We start from the raw sequence: 26786 nt of genomic DNA, 5'->3' as shown, positions 1-26786 counted from the left end.
GTAGAAGAGGGTTAAAGGATCTTTCACACCACTGACAAATACAAAATCTATGTGTGTGCATGTATGTGTGTTCTAGATGCAGATAGACACAAATTGACAAAGATCTTGCAAAACTTAATGCACAAATGATCTGAAGTGGATCATACAGGTTGACAAGTCAGTACATCACTGTAATAACTTCAAATTTGTGTCGTTGGTCCCTATTGCTATTGTTATCTGGATCTTTCATGCATAGAGGCCCTTTTTTCCAAATGTAAGTGCGGATAAATACTCAAAGAACTCGTGAAGGGGCAGAGTATATCACCTTGAGAAAGAAACATGAATGTCTTTGTAGGAGCTGCTGACAAACAGGGTCATTTCAAGAAATACAGGAACATGTAACTCTATGTAATTACTATTTATGAGGGAAGAGGAGGAAAAGGATAGAAAGAAGCACCCAAATCAATTTGAACAATAGTGTAACAGTCAGGTAACCCACAAATACTGGAGAAAGACTACACTGTACAGGAGTAAGATCATCATCATCATCTATTATGTAGCATTAGGGAAAGGTTCAGGCATAAATTTCATTACACATGTACAACCAGTTTTACAATTCTGCTTTTTGGTTGTTTTGCATGGAACAATTTTTATTACAACTTTTTAAAATGTGGGTCACATAACTAGCCACACGATCCCAAAAGATGACTACAAATAGCTTTGAGGTAATTGCTATATGTTAGGCAGTATATCCAAACAGAAGGTCAAAGAGAAGATAAATTGTGAGACAGTGCTTGAAGCAAGTTCCTAGCTTTCACCGAGCAATTTCAGAAGGAAGACAGAGGGAACAAAGTTGTTTACATCCTCTATATTTTCAGTGCTAGATGGCTGAACTCTTTAGAGTACTGAACCTTCCTTAACTAACTTTATCAGTTCAAGTTATCATGACAATTGAACAACCCCTAGTGTACCTCTTGACCAATGACCTCTTCTTTCCAGTTGTCCATATCACTTTTTTTCAGATCTTCCACAACTACATGAAACAGTCTTTCTAAGGCTGATTTTTTTTTTCCCAGCTCACTCTACTCTGTCTTATTTTCAGCTTCTAAAAAGGACATTTTCTCCCACCCCAAATTTGCAACTTTGTTTATCCTTCAGCACTACACACATGCAACTTACAGTGCACAAACTTTTCCTGTACTTCAGGAAAGCCCACCCTTGGATCACTTATTATCCCTGAGTTGGCCCCAACTGTACAAAACAGGAGAATTTGCTACCAATCCCCTAATAAGTAAGAATTAACAGAAAATCACATAGGATCTACTAGCACTGCTGCTCTCAGTGGGCTACAAAATGAAGGAAAATATAAACAACAGAAAATGTTCTTCTCTACCATATAAAAACACTTACCAAAAACTTTAATATATTTTTCATCTTTAAAATGCTTAAATATTGTTTGCCAAATAATTCAAGATAAACTCTTCCTTTTATAGTCATTCCACTACTTCCTACACTCTCCCCCCTAGCCCCTGCAAGAACTCAGTCTACACACTCCTGCTAACAACTTTTCTTAAAAGGTAGAAAAAGATATGGAGCCATAGGAAATGCTTCTCTGAAGTTTCACTAATGAGGAAGCAGATCTTAAGGCTCTTGCTGCTATTGGGCTCATTTGTATTTTTTATGAGCTGATGTACTAGTGGGTAGAAGAGAGACAGACTCTCTACTGGCAGATTAACCAGCCCTTTAAGGGTGCCTGCTATTAATTTTGGTTATTCATCTGCACATCTGTCTCTGCCCAACTGTGTCATGACTATTGCTCTTTGCAGCTCACTTCATTTAATCAGAAGCTTTTCACCACTGAAATCTGTCAGCTTGTTTTCTTCTCTTACAATATCTCAACTCTAGTTATAATCTAGTTGAAGATCAGATCTTTCATTTCCACTAGTGGGAATAAAATAATCTCTGATATTAGAAATTCGAAAGTTATTGACTACGTGTTTATTCACCACATTACTGACATTATGGTTCCTGACAACAACTAGTACATCTATTATTTTCCTTAAGAAAACATCCTTTGCTAAGCCCCAGACTGTTCTAGCTGTGACTCTAAGGGAGCCAGTCATACTAGGAAAATCTCTGAACCGAATACAGTTTAAACCCTCCATTACCTTAAAATTTCATAGACAAATTCCCCTATCTTCCAATGGAAGAAAGACTAGCTTGTACCAACTTTCAGATAAGAGATGTGTTCGCTACTGAAGAAAATTTCCCTCTGTTTTGCCAAAGCTTATCCCTCTTACATCTTAATTCTCAAGGAACAAGTCATATGACCTGTTTCTTTAAATATCTTCACTTTCATTTTCTAGACTCTATCTGACTATAATAATTGACTTTGGATTGTTACTACCACCTGTGTACAAAGTGTAGTACCTTATTTCAAAAGGAATATACAGTACATTACCATGCAGTTCATTTAAGCTCTGCTCCTGTCCCACTACTGCTTTGTTCACTTAGGGAACCATGGGAGTTTTCTCAAGCATTCCATAGATCTGGCAAGTAGGAGCATGGAATCTGCTGTTCTCTACCTTTAGCTGATATAAACTCTTGCCTATACAAACAGAAGACTGCTCATACACCATATATTATCCATGCCTGTACTTTATGAGACCCAAACATCTCACATGGTTCACCTGATTTAGAAACAAGTGATATAGCAGAGTTAGGATTAGATCACATCAAATATATTCTGTTTGCATTTACATTTGCTTTGTTATGAATTCTACTTTAGAAGTACATATGCTCTTTCCCAGCTAAGAAACACACTCCAACTACAATGGTCACTGTCAAAAGAATCAAGGTACAGAAATCAGTTGTTTCCTTAGTAAGGCAGGATGTCTGATTTCAACATGAATTTTTTGTTTGGTGTAAATTTATTCTGTCACTGTTCTTATCAGTCTGAGGGTTAACTACCTGAAGGAATACAACTAAAGACGACTTTCTTAATATCATAGTTTTGCCAGATTTACAATACAGGGTTCTCCAAATCAGGCTGTTTTCCTTACACTCTCTTTAAAGAAACCCCCTGCTTGCTTTGTGATGCCAGAATAACACAAAAAACCACAACACTGAAAGATTTTGCCTGTGGACTACCATTTATCTATCCTTTCAATAATATTTTCAATTCATTTTTAGTAATGTTTAAATACCTATTTAGTCAAATTTGGTTATTTACACATAAATTTTAGCATTTAGATTTATCTGTCCTAGATAGAAGCAGGCACACTGCAAAGTTCTAACCATTAGCAGTTTCTCACAAAACCCACGACACCATGCCTCTTATGCCACAGTGAACAGAGTCACTTTATTATGAATGATAGGTAAAACTGCCTGGATGCATAGGATCAAAGAAAATAAACCACCGTAGATACACTTAGACCATCTCAAAACCTAGGTACTTTTAAAAAAATGCATGGTAGGAAAGAAGCTGTTTCTTATAAAAGTAGGCCTCCATATCAACTATGTCTGGGATTTTTACATGCCTTTCCACAGACTGGGATAGACAACTTTAATAATCAAATTTCAGTCAAGGATGCACGCACACGGTCACCATTATTTAAAACAAGCTAAAAATTTAGTGGTTTTGTGAACATTTCTAAAAGCAAATTCTTTTCCTACAAGAAGGAAAACACAAAAATAACTGAAGATCAGCTGATTAAAATTTAGTGTCTTGTTTTGTGAATAGTAATTTATTTTTTGAAGTCTGGAAAGATTCCATATAACAATATGTTAATATGAACATCCCTTCTCAAAAGGATTTTTCTCTTCCTAGTGTCTCTGCTTGATTCAATAGTCATTATTATGGACGGTGAAATAACATTTTCCCAGAGGTAGAGAAAACAAAATATACTATTTCATTATTTCTCTGTCTTTCTATCTCCTAAAGAGGTTGCTGTGTGATTCTTCATTGTTCAGGACTCCTCCTGTGTATCTGTATTCTATGAATAATATTAAGAAGGCGGCTGCAGGTCCAGATTTGTTCTATCTGGTTGGATGCCTGTGGCCACTGAAGTGAGAGTTAATACTAATACAGATACACCGTAGAATAGACTTTTCCTGCAATTTTTAAGAGGAAAAAAGCCATTAAAAGCACAAGATTAGATCTAAAATTTATCTTTAAAATAATTCCTGAGACAGGAGTCAGACCAGAACAAACAAGCTTCTGATATTTACCGCCAAGCATATTAGTAAATATGATTCAGAACTGCAACCACCTTGTAACATTTATACACAAAAAACTAACTTTGAGACACCAAATTACAAGGACCAGCCCCAGTTACAACACCTGTGGATTTCTGGACATATGTGAAATTATGAAAATAAATACACAGCAGCCTTAAAGTTCTACTCCTTTTGACATATCTGTATAATGCTATGTGTCAGTATATGATAAAATTACAAAGTCTAGGCCTCTCAGAAAACAGAACAATTTGATGTATTATATGAGACATGGTTTGCTCTTGGAAAAAGAGAACAGGAAAAAAATTTTTAGATTTCTTTGTTAAGGTAATGAGGAGGAGTGAAAGGAAGAGAAATTACTTAAGTACTCACTCAGAAGGTAGCTACAATCTTTAAGAAAAAAATTATTAACTGGGGAAAAAATGGACAGAAGAAAGAACATGGATTTAAAGAGACATCCTGAATCACCAAGTCTGGTTGCCTCTAAAAACCAGAAAAGGGTAAAATTAAACTCAAAATTCATTCTTAGGGCATAAAATTGACTAAGGCCTACCCCCCTTCTATATGCCAAAAATCTGTGATAAGTCCTTCAGAATGTCCCAATTACCGCTTGACAAAAAAGCCCAGAAACCAACACGGATCCCTCCCTTTGAAGGGGCATCTGAATCTTCTGCCACACACAGAGACTGCAGGAAAAGTATTAAAAGGAGAAAATTCACATATATGAGAAGATGCTGGACCAAGTGTTCCAAGCTATGTGGCTCCAGCAAGGTAAAAATTTTGTAAATGGGACATACAATGTCTATGCACTTCAAACAACACCAGTGTTCAAAGGAATTTTTTATACTAATCTTTCATGCCTATGTTCAAGAGAGTTCCTTTGGTTTGGGTTGGGTTTGGTTTTAACCTGTTCAAAATTCTGGAATTCTTGCCTGAACCAAAACATGTAACTAAACGTATCATTTCTCAGTGGCAGAATAAACATCTGGAATCATTCTAAGTAAGCCTCAAGTGTCACAGTGACCCTCCTAACATCACACAATACAAAGAACATTCTGGAGGCACACAGGAATTGTTCTGCCTACCTCATGTTTTATTCATCACAGTTGCTACAAAATCTGTCTGAAAATGCTAACAAGATGCCCAAGCAATGGCAACCAAAGAGGTATTTGACTTGGTACTACACCTGAAATAGCTTCAGAACTGGGAAGAGTATGATCTTCCTAAATGATCTTCCTTTAACAACCCTATGTTAAAGGGCCAACAGAGTGAATATTAGTGTCTCAGTTACTTCATAAAATTTTATAATTATGGTAGCCCAAATACTAGAACTGTCCTCTGACAAGCATGTTCTGTATTTTATATTTCTGACAAATAAGTTACAAACATGAATATAAGGTTGTAAGGTAACCTAAAGGAAAAATAAACACCAGTTTCAGGCAATGAAATATGGGTATCATTAATTACATGTATTTAGATTTAGTTTGGGGAAAAGAAATAAAAGAAATTTATACTATACTCCAGTTCAGAATTCCTATGGTAAGTATGTATGGCCTTCACAGAATTCTTTATTTTCTCATTTGTTTTACAAATTAAAGTAGTGGCACTATGCCTTTCTTAGGGTATTGCTTTCACATAGGATGATAACAGTCCCTTCACTGCATATTCAGAAATCAAAAATAACAGAAGTGATGAGGTTCATTTTCTGACCAAAGGAGGCCACTCTTCATATATGTTATAGACATATACAGACAGTCTATGTTTTCACATCTGTGAAGAACTTTTAAAAACTTAGAGAAGTTTTCATTAAAACAGCTATAGTTCACAAACCAGAAATGAATACATGAAGCTACTGCAAAGGTAAAAGACAAATATTTCTATTAGGGGAAAACTCAGTAATACCGGTGCAACTGAACATTTAAAAATTACTTTAAAAGAGTCTAATTTTATTGAAAAAATATATAGTCCAAACAGCAATGAGATTTTTAGAGTTCACAGTGTCTTACATTCTACTATCTCTCTGATATTAAATAAATGCAATTATTGTTGTACTTAAAATGTTATTTAAAGCTTCCTATTATTTAAATATAGTCCATCAGCTTTAAAATTTATATTGTTCAAAATCTCAGAAAAAATATTTCTGCTGTCAAAGAATGAGTAATTTTCTTTATTCCCCATGCTTGTTGTAATCCACATGTATTTTGTCACAATTTATCCTCACAAAACGTAAAATCAACAGAAAACACTCTAGCAAAAACCATCTGCAATGAAGTATAGAGTGAATGCTGTTAATCTGCTAAACAAGAAAAGGGAAATTAGGGGTGGACTGGCTGCTGGGAGAAGTAGCATTATACATTTAAATTAACATTTCTTAATTAAGTTTATTTGTAAACAAATCTTGAAACACAGTGCATCACTTGTGTTCTAATATTTTCTGAACAAAAATAAAGTCACTGTAATATGGATTTTGACAGCTAAATCCACAACATAATTAAAAGGTAGCAAATAAAATCGTCTACAATAAAATGTGAGCTTGTGAAATGATTACCTCCTTTAACTGGGGTTATTATACCTTTCTTTAGAGTTATAAATCATTCTTTAAGCTAATAGAATTTTAGATTTGTTCAGCACTTTCGAACAAATTATTCTCAGGTTGTTTCATATTGGTACCTACCTTTCTGCTTTGACTTTCCAGAGCACCACTGAACCATTTGAGAGGTATTGAATAATCAACATTTATTCTGATCAGCAAAATTCTACCCTCCACTCCACGTTCATTTTATGTTGGGTTCCTTAGATGCCCACATCAAGGGTTATGATAGGCAGTTAGTATGCACACTTCCCCAAGACATGCCAAAATGTTGAATTTTCTCCATCAGACTCCTGAGCAACTCAGAAATAGCTCAGAAAATATTCTTAAATTTCTATCCTCAGACCTTCCTTCCCCAAAGGAATGAGCACTGTGAAAAAACAGCTATAGTTCTATTTACATTTAAAAAAAAAAAAAAAAACACCACACCACCCCCCCCCCCAAACCAAACCACAGTTCCCTAGGGATGTACTTCTGTAGCAGTGGGAATCAGCATGCATTACTTTATAGCAATACGTTCTGCACGCTTAGCTCTTTAGTATATAAAGTCACTTCATCAACCCAATTATTTCTTTTTTTTTCCTGTTTTTTCCCCCAAAGTAACTCTAAACTACTTTCAAACACCTTCATTACAGAAATGATTCAACCAGCACTGCTGCAAACCATGGAAATGTAAAAGCTGTTAAAAATGTATTAAATGCTGTCCATGCCACAAGGGTACTAGTGTAAAATGACCTTAAGTTTAAAGGCTCCCTATGAAGGCAGAACAGTAATCTGCTCTGCTTCTCCTAATGAATAACAAATGGGCCTTCACAATTCATTTAGTTCAGTACAAGCTGCCATTACAACCCATTTTGTTTTTTTAACTTTGTGGTAATGTATCATCTTGCCTGACTCTATGTCATCTTCTTGAAGGTCACCAAAGGTATGTAACTCCACTCTTAATAATGAAAAAAAGGAGGAAGGAAAAAGAGATATGACAAATTTTGACAAAGCACCAACCAGTCCATTCGGATATACTATATCACACAGTGAGGCTCACACTTCCTACACAAAGATGCTTCCTCTATTTTAAAGAAAGTCAGAAAAGCACTGAAGTCTTCAAAATTATTCTGTTTTTCAATTAATAACTAAAATACAACAGTATCTGGGAAAGAACGATTTGGGTTTCTATTTACTTACTCTTGATTATTGTTATGCCTTAAAATACAGTCTGAATCTAAGCATTCAAAAAGGGATTAAAAGACCACGAATATTTATCTTTATTTCACAGGTATTTAGAAACATGTATTATGTTGCTATGGACAATTAGCCTTTTATCCAATTTTAGTTGGTAGTTTAACTCACCCACCCTAAGGTTTTAATTATCCCCTCAGTCTGCATGCTTAGGCCTCAATTCATGCAGCTGGAAATCTGCCTCAGTGATGTTATAACCTTGTTAATGTAACAAAAGAGGAGTTTACTTAAAACTGTACTGACTGTGGACTTAAGCCAAATTTACTTGAAAGAGGAAAGAGACTGTCAAAAATCCTACAATAAACACAGAAATGCAGTTCTTTCATAACCTTCACCTTAATTCATATAGACAAGCAATTTACATGTAAGTGGATTCATATGGCCTGTGAGGGGCCTCCTCTCTGGAGCCGGACTATTCTTTGTACCCTACCCCCATCTTTAACAAAAAAAGCTCCAGCAGTTCACTTTACAGAAATGGCAAAGTATCTGCAATCTTTTTTAATTACAATAAAACATAATTAAGATAAACATTTATAAAGCTAGTCACTATCAATAAAGGCACCATAATTTCACAAAGCCAATTTCAAGTAAATTCAGCTAGTCCTTTGTCAAATACGTATTTTAAATTCAATAAAGGTTTCATTTGAAGAGTGTAAAGTTCCACTTCTAATGAGGTAATAGTTACATTAGCCTTAAGTGGAAGTTGCTTGTCATATACTGATATCCCCCATTCATTTAGTTGCCAAATTACAGTAGGGATTTCCTACATTCATCTGCTAATTAGATTCATTTTTAGGCTAGATAATAACAAAAACCTACATTAGACTAAACAAAACATCATAGTATTGAAGTGTTGAAGGGAAAGCTTTCTAAGAGTGAAAAAAATATAAGTTCTATTTCTTAATACAACTGTGAAAATACTGTAGGTAATTTTCATCCTGATTGGATCCTTGTACTATTTTTTTTAAGAGGGGATCTGATGGGAGGGGCAGTAGTGGGTAGTTGGGTGGTACACATGTATGCATAAGCCACAAAAACAGTAAGAGACTCTGTTTTCATTTCACCAGTTTTCTTTCAGTTGCTTCCAGGTGGGTAAGGAGTGCAACAGGCACCCAAACAAAACTGGAAAGCAGTCAAGTTTCTTTCAAACATGCTGAAAGTTTAAATATTTTTCAATAGGTGAAAAGTCTTTTCTTTAAACTCATGAATGTCAGAGTATTTTCCACCTGTTAAGAGGGTATCAGGTTGCTGGATGTCAGATGATGATCTATCACACTTCTTGGGCTTCTACTCTTTAGGTGTTATGTAATAATCTCTACTTTTTTGCTACTGAATTTCACACTAGTCCCAACACCAGCTCCTGCTCTAAACACCACAGACATGAACTACTTACCTTCAGTTTATGGACCACACAGAAGACTAAAAAGAGTTTCTCAAGATAGACATACAAGATCTGGATGAGGTTGTCCAGCTCACAAAAATACTCATAAGTTACCAAACACCATATATCCCCTAAATAGTGATGAGAATATTCCATATTTGGAGCTTTTAGATTGAGGGGGTTTAAAAGTTCAGATTGCTCTTCCTATTAACTGCACACTCCTTCCTAACCAGTCTTCGGCCTGCCATAACATGCAGACAGCTAAACCTAACCCCCATGAAGTCCCCTCACTACTGCTCACTGATTGATGCAATAAGGTCCTATGTTTACACCTGACTGCATTTTATCCAAAACTCTTCCAGTCTAAAGAAATAAAATTACATATATAAAGAATTACAGAATATAAAATTACAGAATATAAAATTACAGAATATAAAATTACATTCTTATGAGTGTAGATTTAAGAGGAATTAGAATTTTGTTCATTAATTTATATTCACATCCCACTTAATGTAAGGATTTGAAAGTATCTAGGCTAGTTTTGATTCTGTGTTGAACACAGAGGTGACCTACCTATCCTATAAAGCCTACTTTTGACATTTTCTACCTCTGTTTCCAAACCGTAAAGAAAGGGTTGAAAAACAAAAGAATAAATTAGTACATTTAATGACTGTTTCTCTCAGACCACTCTTACATTCTCCCTCCCACCTAGAAGGTGAGAACTATGTAAACTAGTCCTCAAAGAATGCAAGATGAGTTTATTGGGAAGCAAAAAAAGAAGAATCCCTAGTAACTAGAATGATTTTAGCAATATGGTGATCCTCAGAGGCCTGTGTGGTCTAATTTTGGTTAGAGTCAAATGCAACAAAGACAAACTATATGTTTGAGGTAGGAGTGGTTAGAAACTGGGAAGAGTTTAACGACCAAAAAAAGTATTTTTACATTTCTAATCTGAACCAGTAAATCACAGTTCCCCCCTTAGTATCTACATATTTACAAAACTAAAACTGGATGGGGTTTGAGAAAGTCACCACTAAATATGAGGAAAAAATATACTGTCTTTCACTTGCCTTCCCCAATATACTTTTAAATACTAAAATACAGCATATTAATCTTAATACTCCTGTGAGGATTTTGCAAACTCCTCTACAAAAGCAACATTTCTATTTACCAACAATTGAAAAAATCTTTCCACTAACAATATTCTGCACAAGTTTCTGCTGTCACCAAGCTTTTGTTTCACCTTGAAAAGTTTATCTATTCAATTGAAGCAACTTCACCCTAAGGAGGCAAAGCAAGGTGTCCTTTTAAGGTGATGTTTATCCTGAACACAACAGCTTGACTGTAAGACGTAGCACAGACTTATATCATGTACATTCTTAAACAGGACTTTTCTTTGATAAGATACCCTGGTACACTGTGTAACAGTGTGGACACAGCCAGGTTCTTCACAATCAGAGAAAACTGAGACGAGCTCATCCTAATTTCCACTGTCATCACATAAGTCATGATGTGTGAGTCTCTGCTAAACAGCAGCACAGCACTGGAAGGAGAAGTGGTGTTCATTAGAAATTCACTGCTTTAGCAAATTTTGTTGTGCCATATTTTACCATTTTACACGTTACAAAGCATGAGAGGATGCACATTAGAGAGCATTAATGAATGCTCTCAGACATGAGAGCGCAAAATTTCAAGCACATCTTGCACCTTATTAGATACCAGAGAACCCAATCAGAGGCAACAAAGCAATACGAACTTAGATTTGTTTTGCCACAGCACACAGAGAAGTACTTGCTTTGCTGGGGGCATGGGGGGGGAGGTGGTGGGGGTGTGTGGAATGAGGAAGCACAGGAAGGAGGCAGCAGTGGATTTACTTCATAGCACCAAAGGAATAACAGGAAGACAGAGAAAGCTAACCGAACCTTTCCCTTCTGCCACTAAGCAAGCTGTTCCTGTTTGACTGCTTCTGACTCTGTTCTCTCCTGTCTTTATAAGACCTTCTCCTTTTAACAGAAAACATCACCATATACATTTCTAAGCACATTTTGTATTTTATACAATATTAAACAATAAACCAGTAATTTAGTTTCAGTGACCCAAACCTTTACATTTCATTGTTTCTCCATTTTCAAAGATCTGAGTTTACATGAAGTTCAGCATTATCCCACTGGGGAGATCCTCAGCTCATAATTCCTACCATTGAATTGCATGTCCTGGGTCTCAAGTATGCAAGATTTGCCACTGGAAAAAAGGAAAAAAAACCTGACCCATCATATTTTGAGGTCTAAAATGCAGAAACATCTGCTAGAATCATATTCAGTTGGCTGAGGTTAGGAATATGGGAGCCTGCAGTTGATCAGCGCTGCCCTAGGTGTCACGGAGGCCAATGGGAATTACACTAAGAGGGTTTCAGTAGACAAGGGCGTAATTCAGTCAGCTTTAAAAAAAAAAAAAATCCATGAAACAGAAGCCTAACTTTTTCTTTTTTTTTTTTTTTTTTTAAACTTTCAGCCTCCTACTCCTTCCTTTCTGTCTTTTGAGCCACTTGTTCTTTTGAGTGTATTATCAGAGGTGGAGGCCTTCACATTCCCATGCTGGCTGAACTTCAAAACAAATGCCATCCTACTTCATCATTTTTATCATTACTGATTTTTTAGCTAATAAAAGCACCTTTAAGGTAGTTTTAAAACAAATCATATATAGCTTTGTCAAGATCAATAACTACAGAGTTCAACTTTTATCTATAGTATTGTTCTTCCAGATTTTGTTGCTTATATTTTCTTACATTAAAAAAAGTTGTGCAATAGAAATGAGACAAAATGTGTTTAATACTTAGTAAACAGCCTACAAACTTTTTCTTCTCTATCTAAAAAGTCAAGATCACTAAACTCCCCAGTAAGTTAACTGTAGATAAAAATCATTAAGCTTAGAAAATAGAAACATACTTCAAACTATACTTTTCCTTTGGAAGAGTCCAGACCTGGATTTTTATTCTTCAGGTCTGTATAGCCCTCCTCCTTTTACCATGGTCCATGTTTCACTGAATAGTAACTCATAGTCCCTTCTCATTTTTATGTTATCCTTCTCATCACTGTCCCTTTTCCACCTCACATGACTTTAGAATGCTATAAATCGTTATATCATACACTTGTGTATTTTAAACCCTAACACATTTATAAACTAAAAAAAACCAAGCATTTTAGTTTAGAGGTTAATTTTTTAAAAAGGAAAAAAGAGGAGAAACAAATGTAATTATTTTCAATGGCAATAGTTTCTTCAAATTTTCATTTACATTACAAAACACTAGAATACTCTGCATCTCAAAGTCCTTCAAGCAGCTTTAGACACCTGTAAACCTTGACGCACTGTTAATTCTGTCTGTCTTCTAAGTGGTGCAATCACTAGAGAATGTCATGTAACTGTCATACTTCACTCTTAAAACCTGCACTTTAAAACAATCACTTTGTCACTTGTATCATCTTGTAAATTCTCTTATATACTGCAGGGCAATAGATGCAAAAGGCTACTCAAAGTGTGGCCTTTAATCTTTCTGGAGTGTATTAGTTGACTTAATATAATTGGTTCTCAAAAAAAGTTTTAAAAATCATCTGATCATTAACTATATGTGTTTCATAAGACAGCAATGTGTGAGGAAAGAGTTAATACTTCAGATAGAAAATAAATTTTGGGAACATAGTTCAAGAACAGCAGCCAAAGAGTATAAAGAAGTAGCCATTTATGGATCTCTTGTCCATGAATTTGTATAACTCCTTTTTGAACCAGCTGATGCCACCCTGCCCTCTGTGAAAGTAAGTTCCAGAAGGTCACCAACCAACCAATCCATAAAGCAACACTTCTGTCTTTGGAATCGATTACTGATTAACCTCAGCAAGTGCCTGATATTCCTCATGCTGGGAGATCTGGCAAACAACAGTTCCACATTCAGTTTACGCCTTCCTTTGAGATTCTGCAAACTTCAAACATATCCACCCCCTGCCTTCCCCAGAGTGAAAAGTCTTTAAGTCTCTCCCTCATAAAGCAGCTGCAGAATCCCCTTGATCTCTCTACCATTCAGGTTCTGGAGAAAGCACTTGAGGAATAAAACCCCTAAGTACTGTGGAATTTCCAATATAAAGTGTTTGCTGGAGCACTGACTGTTATTTTTCTACTGAGGCAAGGTACCTGAACGGGTAGAGAATAATGACAACAAAATCAGAAAGAAAAGTGCACTACAGAAAAGTGCACTACTAGGATACAGAGCAGCTACCATCAAAGTTACTTCCTGTCTGGCAGATAGATGCCTCAAGCCATATGGATCACAGGAACCTGGAAGATCCTTTTAACAACTACAGAGTCAGAAGCTTAAATCTCTATAGTTTCTTGAGAACACTGCTCTTGGAAACACATGATAATTATACAAAAATACTTATAAGATGAAGAAAACAAGACAGTCAAAATCCAGACCAATTTTCTAGATCAGAGAAGTATGCTTATTTACTGTAACCATAATATGGGTTGTCTGTAATATGTTTGAGCTCTTTCTGGTTCGCCTTCAGACAATGCTTCTGTGACACAAGAAGCACTACTGTCATTCCGTAAGAGAGAGGAAGACATTGCCTTCCTGGGAGGGAAACACTTTGAAAAGATTATTACTGCACTCTACCACTGTCTAAAGGGGACAGGAAACACGGGCGAGGCCAACTTCCTTTGCTTGGATACCCATTATAAAAACTGGCATAATACAGCTTCTCATATCACATTTTGGAAAAATCTTAAATTGATCTTACTAGCCTCCAATAGCAGGTGACAATCTAATTTGAAAGTAAATTATGACCTTAACAAGAACAAAATGAAGAAATGGCACACTTTCTTCCCATGATGATGAAATTTCAAACATCACAAATCTTATAAAATAAAATCAAAGTATACTATCATCTAGTCTGAACATATAAGACTCAAGTGAATAAATAGGAGCTTGGTGACACTCCTATGTCTTTAAATAAGAAAAGTGCTTTGCCAAGTAAACAGTTCACTCATTCTGTTCTCACAAAGAGAAACATTTTATTGCTTTGTGCCCCTTCGTTGTTTACAAAAGAAAAACATCTCTTCATTTTAGTCAAGAAAGCTTCTGTTCCAGAGAACAAAGCCTTCATTTGGGTTTCTCTAATCTTTATGGTGTTTGCAAGTTGGTGTCAAAAATGTTAGTCAAGGCATGCTGTGTTACAGGTCTGTGGGGCAAAAGCAGTCACAAGAGACTTTCCACCCAAGTTAGGAGACCACATTACCATTCTAACTACTTCCTATGGAAGTCACAGTTGTATCAACATCCTGCTGTTTTGTTTGTATTTAACTTGGGATATGACTCTCTACACTCTCAGCATGAATCCTACAATTAAATCGAAGCAGTCCACAGGTTACTAAAAAACAGTCTAGTGTTCTATATTCAAAATGGTACAATTTTTGAGACAATCAACTTGCTATCCATTCACTGAACATGTTTATAGTATTCATTACCACTGCTGAAACAAGTCAAAATAATCCCTCTAATAAAAATACAAAAAAATAGTAAACTGCTTTCTGAAAATCATTTTTTCTCCACAGCTATTTATACACCACTCTTATCTAACCTATTAAGTAGAGATATGTTAAAGAATTCATGTTAGAGAAATTATCATAGCTATCTTTCTCAAAATATAGGCTGTACTAGAGCTGACAAAGTAGAAAAAATATTTTTAAATGATCCTACTTTCAAAATAATACTTTATTAATAGTCTAAGAAATCTGGCCCTGGTATATTTGCTTAAAGTTCAATTCAAAGATTATCCTTTAATGTCAGGTATCCACTACTACTTATTTAGCCTAGAACTATCCCCAAGGTAGGCACTGGCTCTTTTTAGAAGATACTAGTGTATAAAAAAGGAGCATAAACCAAGCATCTTTGCCCACACCTTTTAGATAAACACCTTAGTTTACAGTGTAGGCAAGAGAAACAGTTATCTACCTTCTTGCTTTCCTTTCTGAAAAGAAGGGGGCAGGGGGAAAGCATTGCCTATCTGTAACACAGAAAGCAGGCAGTTTCTGTAAGCAAGTTTTCATTTTAAGTGGTTTTAAAGAGTGAGTTACAAGCAATTTCAAAGAATAGTTCTGTTAAATCACCCTGCCAATTTCTCCTACCTTGCTATACTGCTTTCCTCATCTTTGCTGCTGTCTGGAAGAACCCAAAAAAGGCAACTAACTTCATGACTACATGCACGTAGAACCCCTACAATTTCATCAGGGATTTTCCTGTCAATGAATGTCATGCTTCTGGCCCATGTGCACTGAACAGGTGAACTGCACACACAATTGCTCTGAAGTGTTCCAGATGCACTGAATTTATTACTCACGCAGAGATTTCAGAAGCACTTTTGACCATAGCTGCACCCACAACAATGAGGAAGAAACCACCATCCTGTGGGTGACAGAACATTTTGGGGTGGAGTAATTGGGACATCAAGGAAAACATGCCGAGTTCCTCACATTTTCCCTCCTGAAGTGCCAGTCCGAGATGGAAACACTAATAGGAGAATGTAAGGCAGGGACATGAGCTGATTTGTCCAGGTGCTGGAAACATGTCCAGATTCTCTGGACATCCAACAGCCCTTGTCAGAGCTGCAGCTCCTACTGAGCTGCTACACAGATGTGAAATCCCCAACTTCTACTCCAGTAAAATTTATAGATGGAAAAAAGGGGTATGTCTGCAGAAAACCAGATGAATGGTAAACTCCCTTATACTTCTGCCACTAGTACTTCATAAAGCATTTTGACTTCCCTGCAAACTCTGAGTGTGCCTCACTAGTTTTATATCTTACACAGTCTTCCCCTTAGGCTGTGATCCCTGACTTCCAGAATCCATTCAAAGACCTTCTTCATCCCTGCAATATCCTCAAAAGTCCACTTGAAGCCATTTGTATACTTGGCCATGCTTGAATTTCCTGCACTAAAAGGAAGGAGGGGACCGGTCAGATCAGGTGACAAGACAAACAGGCAAGACACATTCTCCTCACTGCAACACGACAAGCTTCCTGCTTACACTGTGAAGTTGCTCATACTCAGGTTTGTTGAGCCAAGCAGATCCAGACCATGGTCTTGCACCCGAGACTGGTACCTAGTGGCAAATACAAGTGCCCTGTCCTTGCTTGGCAGAGACCCTGAGCCACTAACCCAGCAGGTAAAAGTGCAATACGTGTTCAGCACTTTGACAAAGACTGGCAGTTGGTGGGGCTGAATCCCTGGTGGAAAAAACATTTTATCCAATTCTTCCCAAAAATATTTCACCCTTGACTATACACAGGTGCTGTTAAATGAATAAAGTAAACACACTGAAAAACAGAGATAAGCAATATTCATTTATTATTTTCAGCAAAAAAATGGGTGGACATTCTTAAACACAGGAAGGGCTGTTTAATTTTATACTGTCACTGTAAGAAAATTTAATGGAAAATCTGATTTAAAAATAAATTGGTTTTGAACAGCACAGCAATGTTCTATTTCTAGTAGCTGGTTATTTTACTAGGAGATATTTAATGCTTCGTTATTGAAATAATCTGATTTATTCCACATAAGGGAAAATATATATTCTTCTCGAAATTTGTAGTGAATTTCAGGGCAAAGTCACTTCCAACAAAACTGATTTAGCAATACTCACAGGTGATGGCATGAACTCTATCAAAGGCAAGGAAATTGCCTTTCAAACTCTTGGAATTTCATTCAAGATCCTCTGAAAGCTTCAGAGCACTGAGTGTACTGAGTTGACTGCTAAAGGAAATAGTAATTAGCAGTGGCATCTCAAAAATTAAGAATTCACAAGTCAAAACATGAAGTTCAGTCTTTTGGGGGATTAAACTCATAGCCTCTGATTACTAAGTGTAGTGTTTATCACATTAAGTCACTGAAAATTGATTAAATTAATGCCAAACCCAAATGACAATTTTCTTTTTAAATTTTATATTTAAACATTTTACTAAGTAAACACCACAGAAAGTTAATCTAAGCGCTTTTAGCCAAAAAATCCCCAAGTTTTGATAACAAAATCTTGGGGTTTTTTAGGGAGGGTGGTGGGTTTTTGTTTTAACTTCAATGGTTGCATTTTGAAGATTATATGCATATAATTTAAAAGTTGATCTAACAAATAAGGTGATTATAACCTTTATATCTTTTCCCTCTAATGCCATTAGACTTTCTTTTATGACAATTGGTTCTCCAGGTCAAACCTTATCTTTCAAGGGGAAAATAATTTTGACCATTTCTAAAAAGATGATCTATCCCATAGAGTAAAATCCACTTTCCACAAAGACAGGCATTTATTTCACATACATATATAAAGCACTTTTATTATTATAAAAATACTCATTTATATACCTATACAGCTACCTAATTTTGTTACAAGCAGGTTTATGAGTTTTGGAAGGAACCGCCACATAGGAAAGGACATCTGTATGAAAGCATTGTGGATGCCTTGTGGTCATGAAAGTATGCTCCACAAATATGGCATTTCTGAAAAATCTCTGCCACATCACAGCACAAGCGTCTCCTACCCTCAAGCTCTTCATACTACAAAATGAATAAGCTTTTCTAGGCAAGTCTTGTGAAGTTCCCAGTAGACTGTGCTCCTTCTTGCAGACTCTCAGAAAACAAAATCAATGTCTGGAAAAAGTAGTCTTGATATATGTATTTCTAACTACCAATTTTTAAGTTCCAGGCCAATTGAAACATTGTTATGGATGATAAACACATTTTTAAAAAATATTAACATGTCTTTTGTCACATTGTGCAATACGGAATTTTTTTTTAAACTATCACATTAAAAAATAAAAAAGTGAACTGATTTTTTTTTTATGCTCAGAGATAAAGCATAAAGCATTAAGACAATTAGGCAAAATGATGGATTTGAACACATGCTGCATTATACTGTATGAGTAACTTCCATTAACGTCAGTATGAGTTATGTGTGCACTGCTAAAATAATATAACCATAACAAAAATATTTCCTCCAGAACTAATATAGTAATATTTTTAATAGACATTTGGAAAAAAAAACCCACATATTTAGAAAGTAACATGCAATTGCAAACTTAACACTCTGGAATCCTTTAAAATAAATCTTTTTTTTTTTTTTTTTTTTCCACATGTTGGCATCAAGTTAAGAATAACTCAATGTTTATCTCCTTCCATTGAACCACCTTTCATTTAATGGGTACTTATCTACTTTCTAGTTCAAAAAGACCAACCAGACAATGAACAAGATTAAGCTGCTATCCATTTTTATTCTAAACTTCCTTAAATAATTGAATGTATATGGGAACATGTAATGACAACTGAAGAAGTTATCTAAAACTGACCATTTGATTGTAGCCAGTAAATTAAGATGGATCTTGGCAATGTCAGCCAGATGGGCCTAGAATGCAGAGTTATGTTTGGAACTTGAACCTAATACAAGCATAGGAAATCATCATGAATGTTCTTAAATACACAGTTCATGCGTATTTACTGGAAGCTAGCAGCCAAAATCACTCAATATTAAATTTTTAAAATGATAAATAGAAGACATGGTCAATGCTGTCCATTAATAAATTATCTTAAAGTATCAGAGAGAAGACACACTATTTTAGTATATTACTACAACACAGAAGTATCATTATTCTCTCACTGGATGTCTGGTTCTTCACTAATTTCTACAATTGATTTTTGAGAATAACTTATTCATAAAAACAACGTAATGCCATATTTAGTATATTCTGTTGTAATGCAGTTTTATAAACTGTGTCATACACTAGTCACACGTCACACATTCTACTGAGCAATTTCAAAAATTAAACCACTGTAATGAAATATCTGAATTATTTCTAAAAGACATTTACTAATGCATGTGTATCTATTAACTTGGTTTTAGCATATCTTATTAAATTATCTGAAATTGAAATTTGCATTTAATTTATATTTAATAGCAGTCATGCAGCCCTTCTTAGAGCTCAAAAAAATGACTGTTCACTTTTGCTTCTCTGATTCAGTACTAATGTTGTTAAAGAAACAGTAAAAAAAAGTAAATATGATCATGGGAATTTCTGTCATTACTCTTTGTTCTCTGATAGTAATATTGTGCTGTGATCTTACACATTTCGTTTTGTTCATTAATTCTAATTTACTTCTAGTGCAGCAGAACCATCCTAACATCTGACAGCCATGTTAATTTCTTTCCATCTCACCACAAGCAACAGAAGTTCTGTCTGATTCCATCTCCAATATGAAATCAGTCATGTAACATATTTCACAGAAACTAATTAAATATAGCAATAGAATATATGGGGGTTTTATTAAAGTTAATTCTAATTCTAAGTTACTAGCTGAATCACAGATTTCAGCAGGAGTGATTTGTATATGACTTAAAGAATTAGACTCTTACAGGTAACGACACAAGGCTAAGTAGCTGGGAAAGCTACCTAGTAGAGGATTAGGTAACACTCTGTGGCCTAAGTAGGAAGAAGTATGCATTATAATTAATTCTATTTCATTATTACAGGTTAGAAAGGTTTGGTTTTGAATTTGAATTTCAAACAATGTTTAGGTTAGTACAGGATTAAAAAATGTAAACTGTATATGAATGATTGCTTCTCTTGAAGACAGAAAAAAGACAATAGCAGAAAAAGTCTACATAATTACACAGCTAACAGTCGCAATTAAGAAAGCAAACACAAAAAAGAAAAATAAGTAGTCTTATAAAAGAAACCATGCTACTAACTACACAAAGAAAAAAAAAAAACAAAAACAAAAACAACATCCATTTAACTAGAATTTTTACTACTTTAATTTTTTAGATGGTACTTTAAAATTTTCTTCTAATCTTACTATTTTACTCATGAAATTTATATTGTAAAAAATGCACTGTATGCTTATGTCTCATTTTAAATTCCGAACTATTCCTAACTTGGACCTTTGATACTGGGTCTTTCACCACTAGTACCATCTACTCAATCATTTATTAATAAAATAGCTTTTACAAAAGAAAAGTCAAATTTCACTACTTTTTGCCAACTCCCAGACTGAAGATACATGCCTTACACATTTCTTCTGTGAGGTTCTGTATACCCAACCAAACAAGTCACAATAAAAGAATTCAAGAATTAAATGCTTTTCTTTTCCCTGTGTTGCTCAATAATTGATACTTATGATAAAAAGAAAAAAAATCTTACCATTAGGATGAAAAACAAGCATGCACTCAAAGAAACGGACCAAAGCACTATACAGAAAACAGATGACTTCATGAAATATACTGGCACTGAGCATCTCAGTTATCATAGGTGAAATAATATGTACATGAAAATCAAAGAAAAAATAATTATCTACTATAGAATATAACATCACATACTACTCTAATTTGCAAGTGCTCCCATTTTTCTGTATAGATACAGACCTAATTAAAGTCAAAAGCAGAAGTTTTCTGATTTCACTGGAAACATTCATGCTTACATTACAGTATTTCTGCACCTATATTACATGGCAGCCATTCTTAAAACCTACTTTTAAATTTAGATTTAAATTATATGTCTATCGTCCTTCTTCATTCTGTAGACATATAGATAATGATCATGTATATGTAGGTTTTTGTTGTTTGGGGTTTTTTTTTAACCAATTCAATGCAATAACATTTGCACCATCCTTAAAAAGTTAATAAACCCCCCTCCTTGAATTTTACACTAACAGAAAATCCACATAGGATTCCCACTGAAAGATGGGGCTTTAGACACTGAATTTCTCCTGGAAGTTATACTGTGCTGATATTTTTATTTGCATGTAACAAAGGGCAGCTTTCAAAAAATTATCATGTCAACTGTTGAGTACTTCTAAACTGAAGACTTTTGCATTTCCGTATTTTAAAAGGAATTTAACAGTCTTATAACTATTAGAGGTTCTTAGATTCAGATTTTAAAATATATAGAAAAGAAATCATACAGAAAAAACCCTTCTCTTATGGGAAGAAAGTAGTAATTTTAATTTTTCTAGAAATTAGAAAAATCATCTACTTACTTCATTTCTAGAATTTCTTCAAGCTGTTTTCTTCGCTCTATTCTCAGGTTAGCCAGATGTGCTTCTTTTTCAGCCAAAGACTGCTGTGTTGAGGCAAGACGGGCTTTGGTAGAATCTAATTCTTGTCTAGTCTTTTCCAGTGCATTCATCAGCTCTTCTACCTAAGAGAGATAATTTTTTAAGCTCCACATTCTTTACAGTAAGTAAATCTTAAATCCATATAAATACAAAAAAAGCGCCCCAAAACCACACAAAAGGAATTATTTTAAGTAAACGGCTGTTCAAATCTATTTCTATCTTAACTGTTTTAAAAAATAACAAAAGTAGTCTATAGCTAATGTTTCCATTAATCCATCACGTAATAACCAATATTTATACAAAACAGAACTAACAGATTGCTAGAAACCTATTTAACCTCAGCCACTGCCACATACAGACAAAATTTATAAATATTTTCTGCACCATTTATATTATTTAAATTAAGGGTGGTAGTAACTCATCATAATATCAATTTCAGAAATTTTAGATGCAGATGTAGACATATATTTTATATTAAAACTGGTCATTACAATCCATCTATTTTTCATCAAAAAATGCACTCCCTTCTGTGCAGCACAGGTTGGGTAGGGAACCTGTAGACTTGCCAATCCTTGGGTATTTTCAGATCCTGAATGAAGGAAGTCTGGGGCATCTGATCCATCTTCAAAGTTATCCCTGCTTTGAGCAGGTTTTTGGACTGCATTGCCTCCAGTGGTCCCTGCTAACCCAAATTATTCTATGATCCTGAACATTAAATGTCTGTTACTGCTCTAATAACAACCGAGTTATTTTCCTCATGACAACTGTGAGAATCTCTGAAGTATGAAATGTAGGAATGTTAGGGTGATCTTTCTTTAGTATTGGTAAATGTCAGCTGGATGTAGGATAAATTGCTTCTTGCAGGAATTCAGAAAACCTTAGTCTTTTGAGAAAACAAAATTCCGGAAAAAAAGTGTATGACATGGTCTATCGCATTATTTAAAGAACACACTAAGGAATGGAGACTACATATGACACCTGTCTGGCAGCAGAAAATTTACTTGTGGGGTGAATCATTATATTCACAGAACCAGAGGGTCGCAAATAGTATCTAGCAACAAAGACACCAGTATCATTTCCCCCTATTCAAAATGATACTGTTTACATTAGGAGCTGCAATTAAACAACAGATTTAACTTTGGTTTTTTAATTATAATTTAAATAATGAATGTCCTATTTCTGTATTTTCTTTTTCGCCTCCTTTGTCCAAATATTAACATTTTATAAGTTAGCAAACACTTCAGGAAAGAACATCTAAATAAAATTAAATGGGAGAGAGGATATATTCCAGTTGTTCATGTCAAGCAAATGATTGACAAGTGTTCACTTTTGATGGTGTATTGAAAAGTCTAACAATATTCCACTGTCATGATATAATCAGTGCCACTACAGAGAAAAGAAGATGTTTTCTCACCAATTCATGCTTAACTGTTGTTTGCTGTTGTTATCTAAATCCTACTGCCATGTGATCAGTATTTATAAGCCACGTTTGTGTTTCAATTTGAACACACATTGCCTCCTATATAACAGGTTTCATAAAGCAAAATTAATAATACAGTCCTCAAATTATAATGAGAACTCACACCCTGTTTGAAAATGATACACTGATCACTTACCACTTCTACACCAGCTGCATCTGCATCTTTATAAACAGTCTAATAAGATCAATGGAATACTAGAACAAGTCTGACACCCTTCAGTGTATAAGAAGTTATATTTGATGAATGCAGAATCAGAATTACCAATAACACTGAAACTCAGATGTCCAACCTTCCACACAGAAAGCAAAACCAGTGTAACACTGATATAAATGAAATAGCAAGGAGTGCAAATTGTGCAGTAGAGTCTGGGCAGGTGCAAGATTCTACTGAAGCAAACCATGAAGATGAAGGCTTTCGATATCTTTGTAAAATGACAATCTAAAGAACTTTTACAGTAAAAGCAGCAAAGAGAAAATATACTTGAGGGAAATAAAACAGTAAAAAAAAGCTTGATTTGCACTTAAGTCCCAGAGGGGGGGAAAAAAAAAAAAAAAGCCAGAAGGAGAGAGATCATATTTCTTTGAAAATACACTCAGTTTCTAATATAACACCAGACACTTCATTTTCTCTTGTAGTACAAGAGCACAAACCCATGCTGTCTCAAACAAGGCCAAGCCTCCACTGCTAAAGCATAATATGATAATGCTACTTGTTTTCTTGGGTTATTTCTTAGGCTTGTCCTTGTGGTTTTTAAAAACTGCAAATAGTTTCTGCTGAGCTTCCAGCCTGTTAGTTAATTCCAGGCAACAGAGATTAATAGAAACAGTAGAAAGGATTCAAGACAAACTCTTTCATACAGACTCTTGCTTTGAGGCAGCATCTTTAAACCCAAGTCACTCCACAGTTGCAGATTTGTTCTGCAATGAGAGCGCAGGAAGGTGGAACAGCAGCACTGCCGTACCTTTAGTATCACTGCACTCCTTTGCCTACAGGTTCAGCTGAATTAGTACCCAACCTGTTGACTGACCGAATGCTCACCTGAGTTCTGATATATCACATCAGTTACACTTTTAAACATTGAAGGGAATTAAATGGAAAACAAAGCTGTGGATTTGTTAATGTATATTAACAACATACTCTTATATTACCAGACAAAAGAGATCAAAGTTTAAGAGAGAAGGGGAAAAAAACCCTTTAAAAATTTAAATATGAAATCTTTTTCAAACCACAAATCGTTAACACATGTAGGCTTCAAAGTTATGTTTTCATTTACACTTTCAACACAGTATTTGCCAGCTAGTTCTTCCTCCACTTTTTGAATATGACCCAAGTTCAGAGTTGTATGTCTTCCTAGTTAACTGTCTCACTAACACCTACAGCAGAATTTAACTGGCTGGCATGTGCAGAAGAAACTGGTTTTTTTAGATGAACTACTATCACACATTACTATGTGTGTGAATGCTGAAGTTGCGCACAAAACCATCTTAGCATGTTTATTATTTAGCTGCAGCAGATATATTACAAAGGAAAATTAAACACTGAAAGCAGTATTATCTAGATATAAAAGTCTAGGGGGAAAAAAAGCATTGTAAAACATAAACCAAATTCTTAATATAAGCACATGTTCTCTTCTTTGATATTAAAATGACCGCAGAAAAAAATTAAGGGTTAATGTTTATGTACTACCTCTTAGTCCTACTCTAAGAAATGGAAATAAATCCAGTAATATTAATGACAAATTTTAGCTGTCTGACCCATGGTAAATACTTCTGCTGCACTCAGGGGCACTTCTTCTAGAGAATAATGCATGTGCAGGAGTCCCTTCCTCTCCAAAGCACTGGTATGGTCTTGCCTTCCAGTTTCTTTTTAGTTTTTCCGCTCTCCAGATATTCAGCTGAGTCCTCCATTGAAGTGTCAGATCAATAATGACCAAGTAACACATTTACATACTTTTCTTATCATTGTACAAAGGATCAAGCTAAAGTTTGTATTCAGGACCATATCTGTTAACTGTAATATCCAGCCGTTTTCCTCCCAAACTGAAGCACCTATTCTACCTTAACTATCACATATGCATGCTTAAGACTTTTATTTACAGAAAAGTCCCTCAAAGTAATTGTTGATCAGTAACATATTCTAAATCCCAAGGGGCGTTTGCAATGCCCTCACATGCCGCAGCCAGGGCCTGCCTTGCAGCGGCACCTCTCGGGGGGGGCTGGAGCTAACAGCTCCCACCTCCCTCCTGCCTGCAGAGGGGCAGATCCTTACCCAGCCTGGCAAGACAGTTTGCCTGAAAGCCTGCTCATTTTTCCCCCGCTATATCTCTTAGTCTAAATACTTCAAATCACAAACTTTGCTGGTTTAGATACCAGCTAAAGAATTAATAAGAATTTGTCTTTTGAAATTTTACTGTGAGAACCTCACTGAATACAAAGTTCTTTCCCAGTAAGTACTCTATGCCCTGAATACATTATTAACTGGGTTTTCTCCCCCTGTGCAAGACAACAGATTCATTTTATCCTTTACATTTTCTAATAAAAGCCTTTTTTTTCATACATCCAGAAACTGGATGTATGAAAACATTTCAGAATAGCAGAAAACAAGCAAACTAAACTATTATAATTCTTTCTTAGCTTTGAGTATTTTAAATGAAGACATTCTACTTTTCCTGAGGCTTCACATTTTCAAGTCCTATCAGTAGTGTTTCACACCAAGGTAAGAAAAGAAATGAATGTGGCTGAAGTATACATCTGTGTTACCAGATTCTGCAAATTAAAGAAGGTTAGAGTTCAAATGAATGACAGTTTATTAAAAATGCCCTGGAGCTTTCTTAATTCCAGATTGGATTCGGCTCAGCACAACTCATGCTAACATAACACTGGTCCAGGTTGGGGGAATAAGGAGGGGGAGGGACAATTGCATGTTTTCTCAGTTCAAGTATAATATATTTCTGCAGTATGATGAAGAACTGGCAACTTTACAGCAATCAAGTTTAGTATTATTACTATCTTCAAAGGGTTGGCATGTCATTTTAGCAACTATGTTGGTGATAAATGCAAGGGGTTTGGATTTCCCTGTCTTTTTCAAGTATCACTAGCTATAGAAAATCTCCATACCTACTTTAATTTAAAACCTAATCTTGTGTTAGTACACACAGATCATTTATTAATTTTACAAAGTAAAATAAATAAATTCTACTATTTACTTACAGGTTCTTCATTTTCTTTAATACAAGAATCTTAACCATTCTAACCATTCTAGATAATCCAAAAAAAAAGGTTTAACAAACTATTATATTTATCCAGTACAGGATTATGTGAGCTACATTTTTATAATTATAAATTAGTCAGTGTAAAAATCAATTCAACTGTTTTCAAAGGTGCTTTCTTTTTTTCCATTTGCTAAGGAAATAGAGGGTTGGTTGGTTTGGGGGGGGGATAGTGCCAAGTTACACCCGATACACACAATATCAATTTCAGTTATCTCCAGATCAATTTAATAAAAACTATATTTGGCTTATTTTCCCCATGATTAAGCATGAGATTCCAAAAAAAGAAAAGACTATAATCCTTAAAGTTTCTCTATCTGGCTTTCCTACAAATTTATTCTGTCACTGGACTAAAAGGACATAGATAACACATTCAGAGATGAGGGAAAACAGATAAAAACCTGGATTTGTACACACAAATATCCACTTACCAGCTCTTCTGACTCACAGGCTGGAGACTTCAGCTTTTTACAC

At 35.2% G+C, this 26786-nt stretch overlaps 1 protein-coding gene across 5 annotated transcripts in view; it reads right to left on the bottom strand.

Moving 5' to 3' along the window:
• Nucleotides 1-26786, bottom strand: part of ERC2 (ELKS/RAB6-interacting/CAST family member 2) — a 585639-nt gene that overhangs the window by 209613 nt on the left and 349240 nt on the right. For all 5 annotated transcript variants that reach the window (XM_074914417.1, XM_074914419.1, XM_074914418.1 and 2 more), the window contains one exon: nucleotides 21486-21646. In XM_074914417.1, the coding sequence (XP_074770518.1) occupies nucleotides 21486-21646 (161 nt within the window). The remainder of the gene's footprint in view (nucleotides 1-21485; nucleotides 21647-26786) is intronic.

Source organism: Athene noctua, chromosome 10 (genome assembly GCF_965140245.1).
Source record: "Athene noctua chromosome 10, bAthNoc1.hap1.1, whole genome shotgun sequence".
Lineage (NCBI taxonomy): Eukaryota > Metazoa > Chordata > Aves > Strigiformes > Strigidae > Athene > Athene noctua.
This window is presented reverse-complemented; position numbering and strand designations above follow the sequence as displayed.